This window comes from Erpetoichthys calabaricus, chromosome 13, assembly GCF_900747795.2.
Source record: "Erpetoichthys calabaricus chromosome 13, fErpCal1.3, whole genome shotgun sequence".
NCBI classification, from domain to species: domain Eukaryota; kingdom Metazoa; phylum Chordata; class Cladistia; order Polypteriformes; family Polypteridae; genus Erpetoichthys; species Erpetoichthys calabaricus.
Genome location: NC_041406.2, coordinates 977,809 through 992,019, shown reverse-complemented (window position 1 = coordinate 992,019; position 14,211 = coordinate 977,809). Strand labels below are relative to the sequence as shown.

Sequence of the window (14,211 nt, the reverse complement as noted above, 5' to 3'; positions counted from 1 at the left end):
CATTTTCACATTAAGGACCTCGTTTCAACCCTCAGATCTCAACTTGTCTGCTTGCTCGACAGTCACACAAAAACAGCTGAACTGGTTTTCATGAAATTTTGCATGCAATGGTCCAACTTCAAATGTAGGCTATGTGGGGTTTCAAAATTGTCATTGACCCAAAAATGCTAAGTCAATCTTACTGAAACTCTGCAGGTTTAATAAAGGAGAACCAACTTAAATTCCAGGCTATGTGGTATTTCATTGGTTTGTGCAAAAAGAAAACCGTAATATTATACCAGAACAGTTCGGCCAATGGTAATCATTACCATGTTTTTAATAAATTCAATAAAAGGTATAAAAAAAAAAAAAAAAAGACTGTTGTCTTTGGTCAATTGATAGGCCCACTCATCTCAGTTTTATCACAGATAACTAGCCTAATTCGTCATTGACTAGGAGCTTCATTAAGGTACAAAGCAACAGGACAAGTCACACTAAAAACAACAACAGTTTGCTCACTAATTGAAGAGAACACTTTGAGTAAGCATTTGAAAACACATTTTATCAGGTTTTCTACATAGCATAGAAAAATGAACTTTTTTGCTTGCCTGGCTCATGTTATTAAAAGTACCGCTCTGTTTCCCAGGCTTTTCTATGTACATTCATCCACAGACTTTGCAGCAATATATAATGCAAAATTACCATTAAAGCAAAAATGTACAGATATGCAGAGATAGACCACAATACATTTTTGGCATCACCCAAACACTGACTGCTTCTCCTATAATAAGGCTCTCTGAAATGGGGACTTGATACACATACTTCAAAAGGAGTTTGTTTGCAGGATGATGTACCTGCTTTATTGTAAAGATGGACAAAGTTCACCACCAAAACAGAACACACCATCCTCTCTATTTGCTTTATCTGGCAGAGAACTGGCCATCTACAAGCCTCTCTACGATGCAGAAATTTCCAAAACAAAAAAAGATCACTGGCTCTCAGTAAGTTCAATCCACAGCAACATGGAACTTGATGGCCATAACATTATGTACTAATTCCACATTGCAGAGCTGACCATTAGAGTCAATTTTCAAATACTACATTTAAGAAACAAGTGAACTGCTCACCTCAATAGTGTCAGAAATTGCTTTGCGCTCAATGGCATCCTTCAAGTCAAGCAGTTCCTTCTCGTGTTTCTCAATGATTGCTCTGTTCTCTTCTTTTAAAGTTAAGGCAGCACAATATTTTGCCTATCAAAGTAAAGATAAATCAACAAAAACACATTAAATAAAAATGCAATACCTGAGTGGACATAATATGAAAGATAAGTTCAAATGATAAAACATTCAGCCGTATTTCCTTTTAATTTCAGTTTTGTTATGTATCATAAATATAGCAAAAGTCTTATTGAAGTTACCCTCTTAGAAATTGAAAAAGAGGATTAGGAAGCAATGACTATTTGGCAAATTACACAATTCTCATTACATTAAGCCCAAATTAAGTTGTTACTTAATCACTGGGGGCAGGCACTGTAATTTTAATAAACTGACATGCCAGGGAGTCACTATGGAATAGCGGGTATCTCTACTGGCATAGCGGCTCTAAAAAGAGCTCACTGTAGTGTGCGTTCACAGAATATTTGTACTATCTCTGTACAGGATTCATTTGATACTCTGGTTTTATCTAATATCCCAAACATTTGCATGATAGATTAAATGAAGGATCTCAGTTGGTGAAGGTAGGAGAGTGTGCCCTGCATTTAAAGCTGATCCCAGCTTAATCCAGTTGCTGCCAGAACAGACTCTGGCTCCCTGAAACCCTGTATGGGGACAAGTAGGGATGAAGAGATTAGGCATACCACCCTTCCTCACTTCCTTTTAGAAGCACAATGATGCAAATATCTCACTTCTTGAAAAAAATGCAATCTTTTTGCAAAACAGAAATCTATTTAACTTAATGTTCAAACCAAGTATTTCCTTCCCAAGTAGTAACAGAAATAGACTTGAAGATTTATAAATACTCCTGATTAGTTGTGGCATGTTTGAAGATGCTGGGAGGATACCAACTCCTACTTGCTATAAACAGAGAAACGCATCTCCTTACTTATTAGGTTAAAGGCAAGTCTCGTTCCCATTCCAATTATAATATATTTATGCCAAGCCATAAACAAACAAAGCCACGCAGTCCCACAAGTCTCAAGGTGAAGACAGTTTATGCTCTTCTCTTGTAACAGACATAAATGCACAGATTTGCATAACATCTGTCATTTGAAGGCTTAATATGTCCTCCATATTAGACATTACCCATCAGCCAACATCAGTTGCTACAGTAGGGCTAGTGCAGTGTTAACAAGCTTGCAGTAAGGATAAGTGAGCCTAGCAAAACCGTGCTTAACCCATAATTAATCAGCAATTTACTAAATGTGATGGTTTTCTTCACAACACTAGAAATCAAACTTAACTGCCCACATTTCAATTCAAATTCGAAGACGGAACCAGCCCCAATTTAAGCAAAAATGTGGTAAATCTTGAATGCTCATCCAGCTTTGATTTCAACCCTACTTTGGTTTCCTGATGTCAGCCTCACATTCTACTATTTCTTCATTAGACAATCACATTTGTTCAACACAACATTAAACGCTGACAGAGAATATAGACATAATGTGAGGGTCTCGCTGTAAGAATCCTCAAATGTATAGGAATCTATTATACAACAGATTTTGCTCAAAATTTCAGTGCACAATAAAATATCACAATATCTACAGTATATCCTTATTTATTATAGTAAGTGTGTTGGAATTAAAGCAGAGATCATTCTAAGTCACATGGACTAGAATATAGCACAGTGGGTGTTAGGAACAATATAAGATATCCTACTTGGAATGTAGCTATATGATACTCAAAGTACATAAATAATTTAATTTAGAATATGTCTACTTCCAAAAAATATATTAAATTGCAGAATCATTTGTTTTGAGACAAAAGTAAAAACAGGTGCACAAGACACAAACCTTTATATCTTCCAGCTCACTGGAGAGCAAGGATAAGATTTCATTTTTCTCATTAAGGTCTGACCTTAGTTCTTGTATTTGGTTCATCATGTCTGCTATTACTTCCTGGAATTAAAAAAAAAAAAAAAGTTAAACAGATTGGGAATTAAAAGGAAGACATTTTCAAAAATCTCTTCACACTATGTACAGTATACAGAGCTCGTCAGCTATACCAATAAACTGGCATTTACCAGGAAGAAAAACACGTCTTACTATGGTCTATAATTTATGAAATCGATCAAATGTATACGGTTTCCCTCAGAATTTGTAAATTTATTTTTTTTTTTTAACTAAGTGTAATGGTTTCAGATCAGTACTGCACAAATTACAAAAAAAAAAAAAAATCACAAATTCTTTGCATTTGAATATAGAATTGCACATTGGCAAGGGATGCAAACAGAATAAAATATTTACTTTATCTGCTGCATTAGTCATCTTCAACTCTGCAATTTCAGCCTTTGATGTTGTAAGGCATATTTCTAAATTTTGTATATCTGAAGCCTAGGAAGAAAAACAAAAAGTTAAAGACACATTAGATAAAGTACATTTTACACTTGTTTACCATGAAAGAATGTTTCTTGTCATAGACTATGTGTGGAATATTAAGTATTTCATCAGTACGTTACAATAATACAATATATTAATGTTCCAAAGACAAATGTTTATATAAAAAACACATTAAAATTAAAAACAAAAGACAGTCTATCAGCACCTCTCAGTTTAACTTTTGCATCTATTGACCTCTTGAACAGGCTACAAGTCCCCGAGATGAAAGGGGAGCTTTCTGGGTCTTTTTCTGCATAAACTGATCATTTTCAATACATCACTTCTCACTTTAATCTTCTTGGTCTGTCCTGCAGACCTCATCAAAATAAAGTTTTCATCTCAGAAAGCTGAGGGCAAATTGAGGCAGCCTCATCAGTTACTTATATTTCTTTAATACTGCATGTTTTATTAATTATCTATTTCTTATTCATGTCAGGTCAGGGAGCATGCACCGATGTAGCATGTTGCTGCATCTGCCACACAATGAAACATCTCAGGATCCTGGTTGGCAACCTTCCAGGCAGAAACGTGGTCCTGTCCCACCATCCGGAATTGAACATCTATCTGCTGCTGCCAGGTATCATGTGGGCATCCCCTTGGCCTAGTTCAGCCACTCGAGTCCTCAGCAATGAGAACCTGTGAGCCAGATCACCCTCAGGGAAATTGAACCACATGACCATAGTGCCGTAACCGATGCTCAGCAACAATTCAGGTAATGTGCCTCATTCGGGACTCCATGAGCAAGCGCTCATTCAACACAAAGTCAAACCAGCGGTACCCAAGTATTCTCCGAAGTGACACAGTACTGAAAAAGTCTCAGGTCACTGGATAGCATCCATGTCTCACAACCATATAGCAAGACAGGAAGCACCGGGACTCTAAAGACTTGGACCTTTGTCCTTTTGCAGAGATACTGGGAGTGCCACACATCCCTTTCTAGCGACCTCATAACCCCTCATGTTCTCCCAATTCATCTACTGACTTCATAAAAAGAATCATCAGAGACATGAATGTCACTGCCAAGGTAAGTAAACATCTCGACGAGACACACTGCTGATGGCCGTGCCCAAGAGGTCATTAAAGGCCTGGCTGTTGGTTTTTATCAGGACCCTCACAAGCCCAGACACTCGGACTCTTTCTAGAGCCCCGATCAGAGCCTCCATTGACTCTGTGAACATCACAACATCGTCAGCAAAGTCAAGATCAGTGAATCTTTAACAACAGATGTCCCAAAACTGCTGCACCCCATGACCCTGCCCAACACCAAGTCCATGGAAGCACTTAACACAGTAAGAGCAGAACACACCCCTGACGAACCCCAGAATCAACTGGGAAAAACACAGAGGTTCTGCTTCCACTCTCCACAGTACCTGTGTACAGGCCAGCCATGATATCCAGCAACTCTGGGGGGATCCCATGAAGTCTCAGGATGTCCCACAGGAGAGCTTGATGAACAGAGTCAAATGCCTTATCAAAATCAACAAAGGCTGCAAAGAAACTCTGCCGATATTCACGTTTGTACTCCATGAGAACCTCCATTGCCAGGATGCAGTTCTTGGTCGACTTCTTAGGCGTAAAAACCAGACTGCTCAGGTCACTGGTAGGTAAGCAGGTGATCACGGTTATCCCCCTGTAGTTGCTGCAATCCAGGTGATCACCCTTCCCTTTCCAGATAGGGATGACAAGTCCCATTTTCTAGTCCGCTGGGTTGACACCTGTCTCCCAAATAGGAGACTGCTTGCAATGCCAGGAGGACATCCTTACCACCAGCATGGAGTAGGTCACCCTAAATCCTGCTGCTTCCCTGACCTCAGCTGGTTCACAGCTAATTGGAGGATCAGCCTCAAGAACTGTGGACCCAAAGATGTCCAAAGACCTCACAGCAGCAATTCACAACTTCAATCAAATAACACTGGAATGAAGAAGGTTGTAAAGTCAACTTTAGTAGCATTTTAGAACTACAATCTTCATCATGTTATCGATCATCAAGAGTTTTTGGTCTATTCTGTGGTGTGAGATTTAAATAAACAAATACATTTTGCTCTTAAAAACTTGGGTTTTGGTTGCCGCTAAGGAACCGTGAGGGAATTTTTAAGCTTTATTCCCTTTAGAAGGGTTTTTATTTTTTTTTTGCTTTTTTTTCGCCCACACAAGAGCAAAAGTAGCTGGGTATTTGGAGGTACGCTTGGAAAAGTAACTTGTACGTGTGATTGTCCTTGTTATCTGTATTTGAATTACCATCGAGGATGCAGGGTAGAAAGAAGCAGTAACTGATATCGGCATTTGTAACAAATAACCACGTCGTAGTAACAGCGAGTCCTTAGTTTAAAGGAAAGGAAAGAAAAAAAAGAAAAAGGCCGCACCTGCGACTGCAGTGCACAGGTAAGCGGCCATCGTTAAGACACCAAACAGGCACAAGGGGCTGTAAGAGCAGATAAGGCAGTAAAGTTTAATTTATTTGTTTATTTTAGGTAGAACAGTTAAGCAGGCGACAGCGTAAGGGCCCATTAATACAAACAGTGCGAGTAGAGAGCTTATAAGTAAGAGGAGTGCAAAATTAGGAGAAGAGACAGAGAAAAAGTAAAGTAAACCTCATAGAAAGACAAACAGCAGGCAGCTGAGAGGGAGAACAGCACAGGAGCTTAAGGGGAAAAGGTGTAAAATAGCCATAGTAGATCTTAGTGTTACCATTTAAGTTAAATTATTTAATTTTAGAAAAAAAAAAAAAAAGTTTTACTAATCCCACATCAAATTTGAATAATGAGGCCCGTGCAATGCAAGTCCTGTTGGATGTTGGACTTTTTAGATGATGGTTTGGAAGAGCCAGTTGTCTATGAGGGCTACATCTGCAGGAGATGCCAGCTCATCCAGCACCTCGAGCTCAGGGTCGCTGAACTGACCTACGTTGTAATAGAGAATTGACGGACTTGGCCCAGGTGTCCTTTAGAGAGATAGTGTGAACCCCCCCAAGGTGGCGCGGGAGGAGATTCCAGACCAAACAGGTAGAAATAGGTGGGTCACGGTCACAAGGCGTAAGGTAAAGGGTGCACACTGTTCGGGGGCATCAACCCCAGAATTAGAAGAGTCAAACCATTATGTCCTTGCGGAGCTGGACGGTGTCTCTGATAATTCTGAGGTGGTAGGCAGGGATGAGTAGCCCCAACGGGCCACATCAAAACCAGTTCCCAAAAGACAGAGAGGTAGTGAGAGAGGTAGTGATAGCTGGGGACTCAATCATTAGGGGGATTGAAGCACAGGTGTGCTCCAGAGAGAGAGAGAGAGTCTCGCACGGTGTGTTACCTTCTGGGAGCACAGGTGGGGGACCTCCCTGGAAGGGTGGATAGGCTCTTGGCCAGAGCGGGGGTGGATCCAGTTGTCACTGTCCATGTTGGAACAAATGACATACATAAGGGTAGTCTGTCAGTTCTGCGATCCAAATTCAAAGAGTTAGGGGCCAAGCTGAGGAAGAGAACTGACAAGATAGTCTTCTCCGATGTTCTGCCTGTGCCACGCGCCAGTCCAGGTAAGATTGAGGAGAGTAGAAGGCTTAACGCGTGGCTCAAATCTTGGTGCAGGGTAGAAGGGGCATTGGGACTCCTTTTGGAACAGATAGGACCTGTTCCGCCGTGACGGGTTACATCTGAACTGGAGGGGCACCAATGTATTGGGGAGGTGTATGCGAGTCGAGGATTGGGGGGCGGGGAGTTTAGGACAGGCCAGGTTTAGATCTATACATGGAGGAACAAACAATGGTGTAGAAATAAAAATGCATAGTAAAGTCAATTCTAAGCAAACATTTAAATGTAGAAGGAGTAACATTAAAAATAGCTTGCCTTGATGCTAGAAGTATCAAAAATAAGGTAAGCAAGTTGCATGTAGCTGAGCATAATTATGATATTATAGCAATAATGGAAACCTGGCTAAATAACAAAGATGGGGATGATTTCCCCTTGGGATTAATAAAGTATCTATCTATCTATCTAGCTATCTATGAGTGTAACATACAGGGATACACATTTTATAGGAAGAATAGACAGAACAGAAAAGGACGTGGGGTTGGTGTTTATGTCAAACAGGATTTAAATGTAAGTCCTCTTCAGTTGGATGATAAGCCCCATCTTAGTGAGGACATGTGGCTTTGCCTGGAAAATATTAGGGAAAGAGATCTAATTTTAGGAGTGTGTTATACACCACCAATTCAGACAGTAACTTCAACACACATCTTTTTAGTAATATCAAAAAGGCAAGTTTACAGGGAGATATTATAGTCATGGGGGACTTTATCCAAATATTAACTGGGATAACCTTGCAGATGGAGGAGCACAAGAGTTTTTAGAAGTAATCAGTGACTGTTTGTTAACATAGCATGTTAAAGCACCAACATGGGGTGAAGCCTGTCTGGATTTAGTATTTTGTAATAATCAGGATAGAATTAAAGGTGTAGAGGTGATTGAACCACTAGGGTCATGTGACCATAATGTAACACAGTTTGTAAGAGTGCAGATGCAAAGACTAAAATTGTTAAGTTGAAGTTTGGTACAGCTAATTTTGAGCAGATGTGACAAAGTCTAAGAAGGCCACACTGGGATAAGCTTTTAAGTGTGGAGACAGTCGAGGAGCAGTGGAACAGGTTTAAAAATGTTTTACATGTAATGCAGGACAGATACAGAACTAAATTTGGAATTCATAGAGTAAAAAAAAATCCACAGTGGATTGATAAAATTTTTTTAAAAGTTGCAAAGGAAAAAACTGCTTTATAAAAGGCATATAAGACTAATGACTGCAAAGTGAATCGTAGAGCGTATGAGAACATGAGGGCAACCATTAAGAAGGATATCAGGGAGGCTAAAAGACAGTTGGAGAGGAATATAGCAGATAAGGTGAAAGACGACCCTAAGAGATTCTTTCAGTATTTTAGTAGTAAAAGAACAGTCAAGGAGGAGGTCAAGTGCATCAGAAATAGTAAAGGGGAATTAAAAGATACAGACAGTGAAATAGGGCGGCACGGTGGCGCAGTGGGTACCAATCCTGCCTCGCAGTTAGGAGACCTGGGTTTGCTTCACAGGTCCTCCCTGTGTGGAGTTTGCATGTTCTCCCCGTGTCTGCGTGGGTTTCCTCCGGGTACTCCGGTTTCCTCCCACAGTCCAAAGACATGCAGTGATTCTAAATTGTCCCTAGTGTGTGCTTGATGTGTGTGCGCGCCCTGTGATGGGCTGATGCCCTGCCTGGGGTTTGTTTCCTGCCTTGTGCCCTGTGTTGGCTGGGATTGGCTCCAGCAGACCCCCATGGCCCTGTAGTTAGGATATAGCAGGTTGGATAATGGATGGATGGATGAACAATGAAATAGCAGATGCCTTAAACTTACATTTTTCTGAGAAGTTCACAAGTAAATGTGACTACTAAGGAGGTACAGAGGGATTTGGAAACTGTAGAGGGAGAAGAGCAGCGTAGATTAAATAAGCTGAAATCAAACAAATCACCAGGACCAGATAATATTTACCCTTGCGTTCTTAAGGAGGCCAGTGAGTGCAGATATAAACCCTTCACACATATTTTTAGGAAGTCACTGCGCACTGGAGAGATTCCGAAGGACTAGATAATAGCAAATATCATCCCATTATATAAAAATGGTGACAGGGCAGATCCAGGCCAGTAAGCTTAACATGCATCACAGGAAAATTAATGGAAGAAATTATTAAGTATATGATTGTACAAAACCTGGCAAGGACAGTTGTTATTAGCAAGAGTCAGTGTGGGCTCAGAAGAGGGAGGTCGTGTTTTACTAACATGCTGGAATTCTATGAGGAGGCAACGAAAGGATACGATCAAAGTGGAGCGGCTGATATTATTTATCTGGACTTTCAGAAAGCATTTGATAAGGTGCCACAAGAGAGGGTCGGCATCAAATTAAAAGAAGTGGGAGTTCAGGGTGATCTTTTTAGATGGGTGCAGAATTGGCTCAGACACAGGAAGCAGAGAGTGATGGTGTTGAGGAACCTCATCAGAATTGGCCAATGTTAAGAGTGGTGTTCCAGAAGGGGCAGTGCTAGGGCCGCTGCCATTTTTAATATATACTGTGTATATTGTATATTATATATATAAATAAATGATTTAGATAGGAATATAAGTAACAAGCTAATTAAGTTTGCACATGATACCAAGATAGGTTGATTCGCAGATAATTTGGATTCTGTTATATCATCACAGAAGGACTTGGATAGCAGACAGGCTTGGGCAGATTTGTAAAGGATGAAATTTAATGTCAGTTACACATAGGAAGTAAAAATGTTAGGTTTGAATACACAATGGGCGGGCGGAAAATTGAGAGTACACCTTATGAGAAGGATTTAGGAGTTGTAGTGGACTCTAAGCTATCAACTTCCCAACAGTGTTCAGAAGCCATTAAGAAGGCTAACAGAATGTCAGGTTATATAGCGGCTTGATGTGTGGAGTACAAGTCACAGGAGGTTCTGCTCAACCTTTATAACACACTGGTGAGGACTCATCTTGAGTACTGTGTGCAGTTTTGGTCTCCAGGATACAAGAAGGACATAGCAGCACAAGAAAAGGTCCAGAGAAGAGCAACTAGGCTGATTCAGGGCTAAAGGGGATGAATTATGAGGAAAGATTAAAAGAGCTGAGCCTTTACAATTTAAGCAAAAGAAGATTAAGAGGTGACATGATTGAAGTGTTTAAAAATTATGAAGGGAATTAGTCCAGTGGATCGAGACGGTGACTTTAAAATGAGTTCATCGGGGACACAGCTGGAAACTTAAGGGTGAATTTCGCACAAACATTAGGAAGTTTTTCTTTACATTAAGATTGAGAGACACTTGGAATAAGCGACCAAGTAGTGTGGTAGACAGTAAGACGTTAGGGACTTTCTTCCCAAAAAACATCAAGTCGAGTTTTGAAATAAGCGGAGAGGACTGTCGAGCAGAGTGTTCTAATTTAAGTAAAGAGGTCAATTTGTGAAAATTAGAAAATAAAAATCTATTAAATGAACAAACCATAAAGGCAGGGAGTATAGCATTTTGTTTTAATACCCCTCACCCTAGAGAACTGAGCTACCCAGGAAAGAAAGAATATTCTAGTTTCCATTAGTAGTTTTTTTTTTTTTTTTTCATATAACAGAAAAAAAAAAAAAGTATCTTGTATAGGAGCTGCAATTTGCATTTATTGAGATGAAAAATCCAACACCAAATTGTCATATGTTAAAATAATCCAATCTATAAAAAAATGACTCCCATCTTTCATAGCACAAAAACATTTTTGTACAGCTCTGAATCTGCACTGATGTCAAGCAAAATTGAGAAGATCTAAATATTTAAAAATTCCCCACTCCAACTGTTAGGACAAGAATGATAATTTGGGTCAGATTATTCATTTTGCTGTAAAACTCCATAGGTGGTTATTATAGGAAACATTTCAACATAAACAGGTGATAAGGAAACTTACATTAATAATGGTTTCAGCAATTTCTAGTGATGTATAGAATCTTATTAAAAGAGTAAATGGTCAGGGATTTTTCAAACACTATATAGTAATAAAGTTCTTTGTTTTATACTTACCTGCTTGTCACATTTAATGGAAAATTCAGATATCTGCTTTTTCAAATTTATATTTTCATCCAATGTTTTTAATAGCTCTCTAAAAGGGAAATAGTTAATAGTTCTGTGAAAACCTGAGACATGGATACTAAAACACACGTCCACACCAACAAAAGCTTGCTCCACATGCGAATAATAAAGGAAAAGCACATGGTGCTTAATAGTGACAATAGAAATTGACAACAACTTGTAAAAATGTCAAATGTCTGGATTCTGTCCAAATTCAACTCAATAACCACAAGTCTAAGACTGGAACATAAACATGATGCAAAAATTAAAGATACATGGGGTGCAAGACATAAAATGGAAATACAAAGTCAAAATAATTACTTACTTGGATGTGGTTTCTTTATCTTCCAGTTGTGAAGTTAGTTTTTGATTGAGGTCCTTTTCAGATTTTAAAAAGTCTACCATTTTCTTATTTATTTGTAAAGGTTAAAAGAGACAGAAAGCAAAATGAATGCAGAATTAAAGGTCAAAGTTCTTAATAATCAAGCTATAAAACTAAGTTGTTTAAATTAATAAAAAAAAGAAAGCTGATCAAATTATTTTGTTCATCAAAAAGCCTAATGTTTAGTTCATTCAGGAACTGGAGAAGGAAACAAAAAAATAATGAAATCTGCAAAGTGAGCAAACAAAGAGGGAGAACGGGAAGCAACAAGAGAGTATCTCTGCACTTCAATGACATAACCCTGAACTACGATGTTAATATAAAGAGGAGTCACTTAAAAAACAACAGAATTCAGAGACCAAACTACTAATCAGGAGAAGAAAAGGTCAAGATGAACAAGATTAAATTTCTATATATTACTAATAAGATAGTGACTCTAAAATAGATGAAGTACATTGGGGAATAAGATACGAGATAACATAGCAGAATGATAATACAGATTATGTTACACTTTCTATAAAAAAGTAGCTACAAAAACCTCATACAAATTGCACAAAACCTGCTTTCCTAGATAAAACCTTCCCAGTGTCAGACCACATGAACTGTTTTCACTCTTATTAATAATCAAAGTGAAAAATATGAAAATATGGCAAACACCACCTGTATCTAAATTGTATTAAATAAAAAGGAGCCTCAGAGACATGTTGATTAGCACATGCAAGTAAGAATTTCACTGTACTCTGTACATGTGACAATAACCACCCTGTATTACGATAGAATTTATATAACCAGACTAACACCAAGAGGTCAAGGTGTACAAAACAAATAGGTGAATGTATTAAATAACTAGGCATGGATGAACATAGAGAGACAGCAAATAATCCAACTGACAGAAAGCAAACCCTGTAACTCTCACAACTCTCCTTCATCACTAGCCGCACCTCCTCTTGATAGTTGACTCAGGGTAATATTACTGTACACCCCTCTTCCAGGGACACTTCTTTTCTGGCACTAAAATTAACTCAAGGGTTTTATAAGAGAACCGGCCTAAGGCTTCGTTTAGTGACCCCGATACCCTGAACGTCTCAGAGCCGTCTTTAACCTTCAGAGGGCCGATGCGTCCAGGTCACCCTTCCTTCTGTCTCACCACTTCATGGCACAGCCTGGTATTCTATCAGCCAGGAAGTCTTTTGACCTTCCCCATCTCTTCATGGCTTCACTCTCATTGCATAAGCCAAGCCGGTTGTATCTCAGTGCCCTCTGTTTCCTTTAGTTCCACTTTTTCTGCCTTCTGGAGAATCTGTGCCTTTCCTTAAACCAAAATGAAACTAGCTTGGGGTCTTTGCTTTGGCCCTGGCATGACAAACTTCCTCCACGTGAGACTGAGCTCTCCCCCGTTTTATATAGCTTTGCTAGCCCTGTCCCTTCAGTATGCCAATTTCACTACATACAGCATATTAAGCTCTACATTTTAGATGGTTTAAGGATATGTAAGAGTCTTTTCAGGAAGAGCAGCCTTAATTCTACTGCACAAGTATGAAACAGAACTGTTATTAGTTTCTAGTATAGAATATTAAAAAGTGTTTTACAGTGAGCTCAGACTGTAGAGTTGTGTTCTCCTTCTTGCACTCGGACAGGCTTTGTTTATACTCCTCAGATTCAAACTTCATAACTTCTTGTAGGTTATCATGGGAATCCTGCAGAAACCGTTTTTCCTCCAGAAGTTTTTCATATTCTAGTCTAATTGGAAATATACAATAGTCAATGAGAGCACACAAACAAACCAGAGCGAAGAGTTTTCAGTATGAACGTGAAATAGATCACATTTAAACCATTATATTTTATCTGGCTAGTATGTAGAAAATAAAAAATACAAAGTCAAAGCATAAACACATTAAGAAGAAAAAATGGAAAGGTGCAAACTGAACTACACATGCAAAAGTAGCAGCATCCATGTTTTATGAAAAGTATGTTAGCAACAGAAGCGTTAGGCACACCCTGAGTGAGACCTCTTGTGTTATTACACTTTAACTCAAAGTAGTGCAATATTTCTAAAATAAGGCGATAAAAGGGAAGCACTATTCAAGCACTAATCCATAGACCTTCTGAAGTACCTGACATTATCCAACTGCAGGCGCATCTCAATCATGTTGCTGGAAATCTGGCGCCATTCAAGCTCCTGTTTCTCTTTATAGGAGCTATACTCCACTTTTACAGCGTTAAGCTCTTTATCTGCCGACTGCAGAACTACTCGCAGATCATGCACTTCACTCTTCAGCACTATAGCAGAGAAAGGGACCAGACCAATATGAATAGATGTAGCCATAACAAAGAATCATCATTCTTGGAAGATGGCATATTTTAAAAGACAAATTTAAAATGCAAAAAAAAAAACAAAAAACAAAAAAAAAAAAACAAACAAACAAACATTGACTGTCTCCAAAATTCTTAATACTTGCAGTAATTGTAGATCATTAATGCTTATTAAATGTACCAAATCACACTTGTCAGTTCGGCTCCCTTTAAGCACTCAGTGCACTCCCCCTGCTATGCTAACATCCTACAATATGGCCCTGACTGATGGTTACTGAAATGAGACTTCAAGCCATTATGATCCGAAGTTATTTAATGGTGAA

At 38.9% G+C, this 14,211-nt stretch overlaps 1 protein-coding gene across 2 annotated transcripts in view; it reads right to left on the bottom strand.

Annotated features, from left to right (window-relative positions):
* Positions 1-14,211, bottom strand: part of kif15 (kinesin family member 15) — a 72,782-nt gene that overhangs the window by 17,172 nt on the left and 41,399 nt on the right. For both annotated transcript variants that reach the window (XM_028817853.2, XM_051935629.1), the window contains exons 20-26: positions 13,690-13,855; positions 13,165-13,315; positions 11,519-11,601; positions 11,146-11,224; positions 3,443-3,529; positions 2,990-3,094; positions 1,107-1,229 (exon numbers count right to left, since the gene is read on the bottom strand). In XM_028817853.2, coding sequence (XP_028673686.2) covers positions 1,107-1,229; positions 2,990-3,094; positions 3,443-3,529; positions 11,146-11,224; positions 11,519-11,601; positions 13,165-13,315; positions 13,690-13,855 — 794 coding nt within the window. The remainder of the gene's footprint in view (positions 1-1,106; positions 1,230-2,989; positions 3,095-3,442; positions 3,530-11,145; positions 11,225-11,518; positions 11,602-13,164; positions 13,316-13,689; positions 13,856-14,211) is intronic.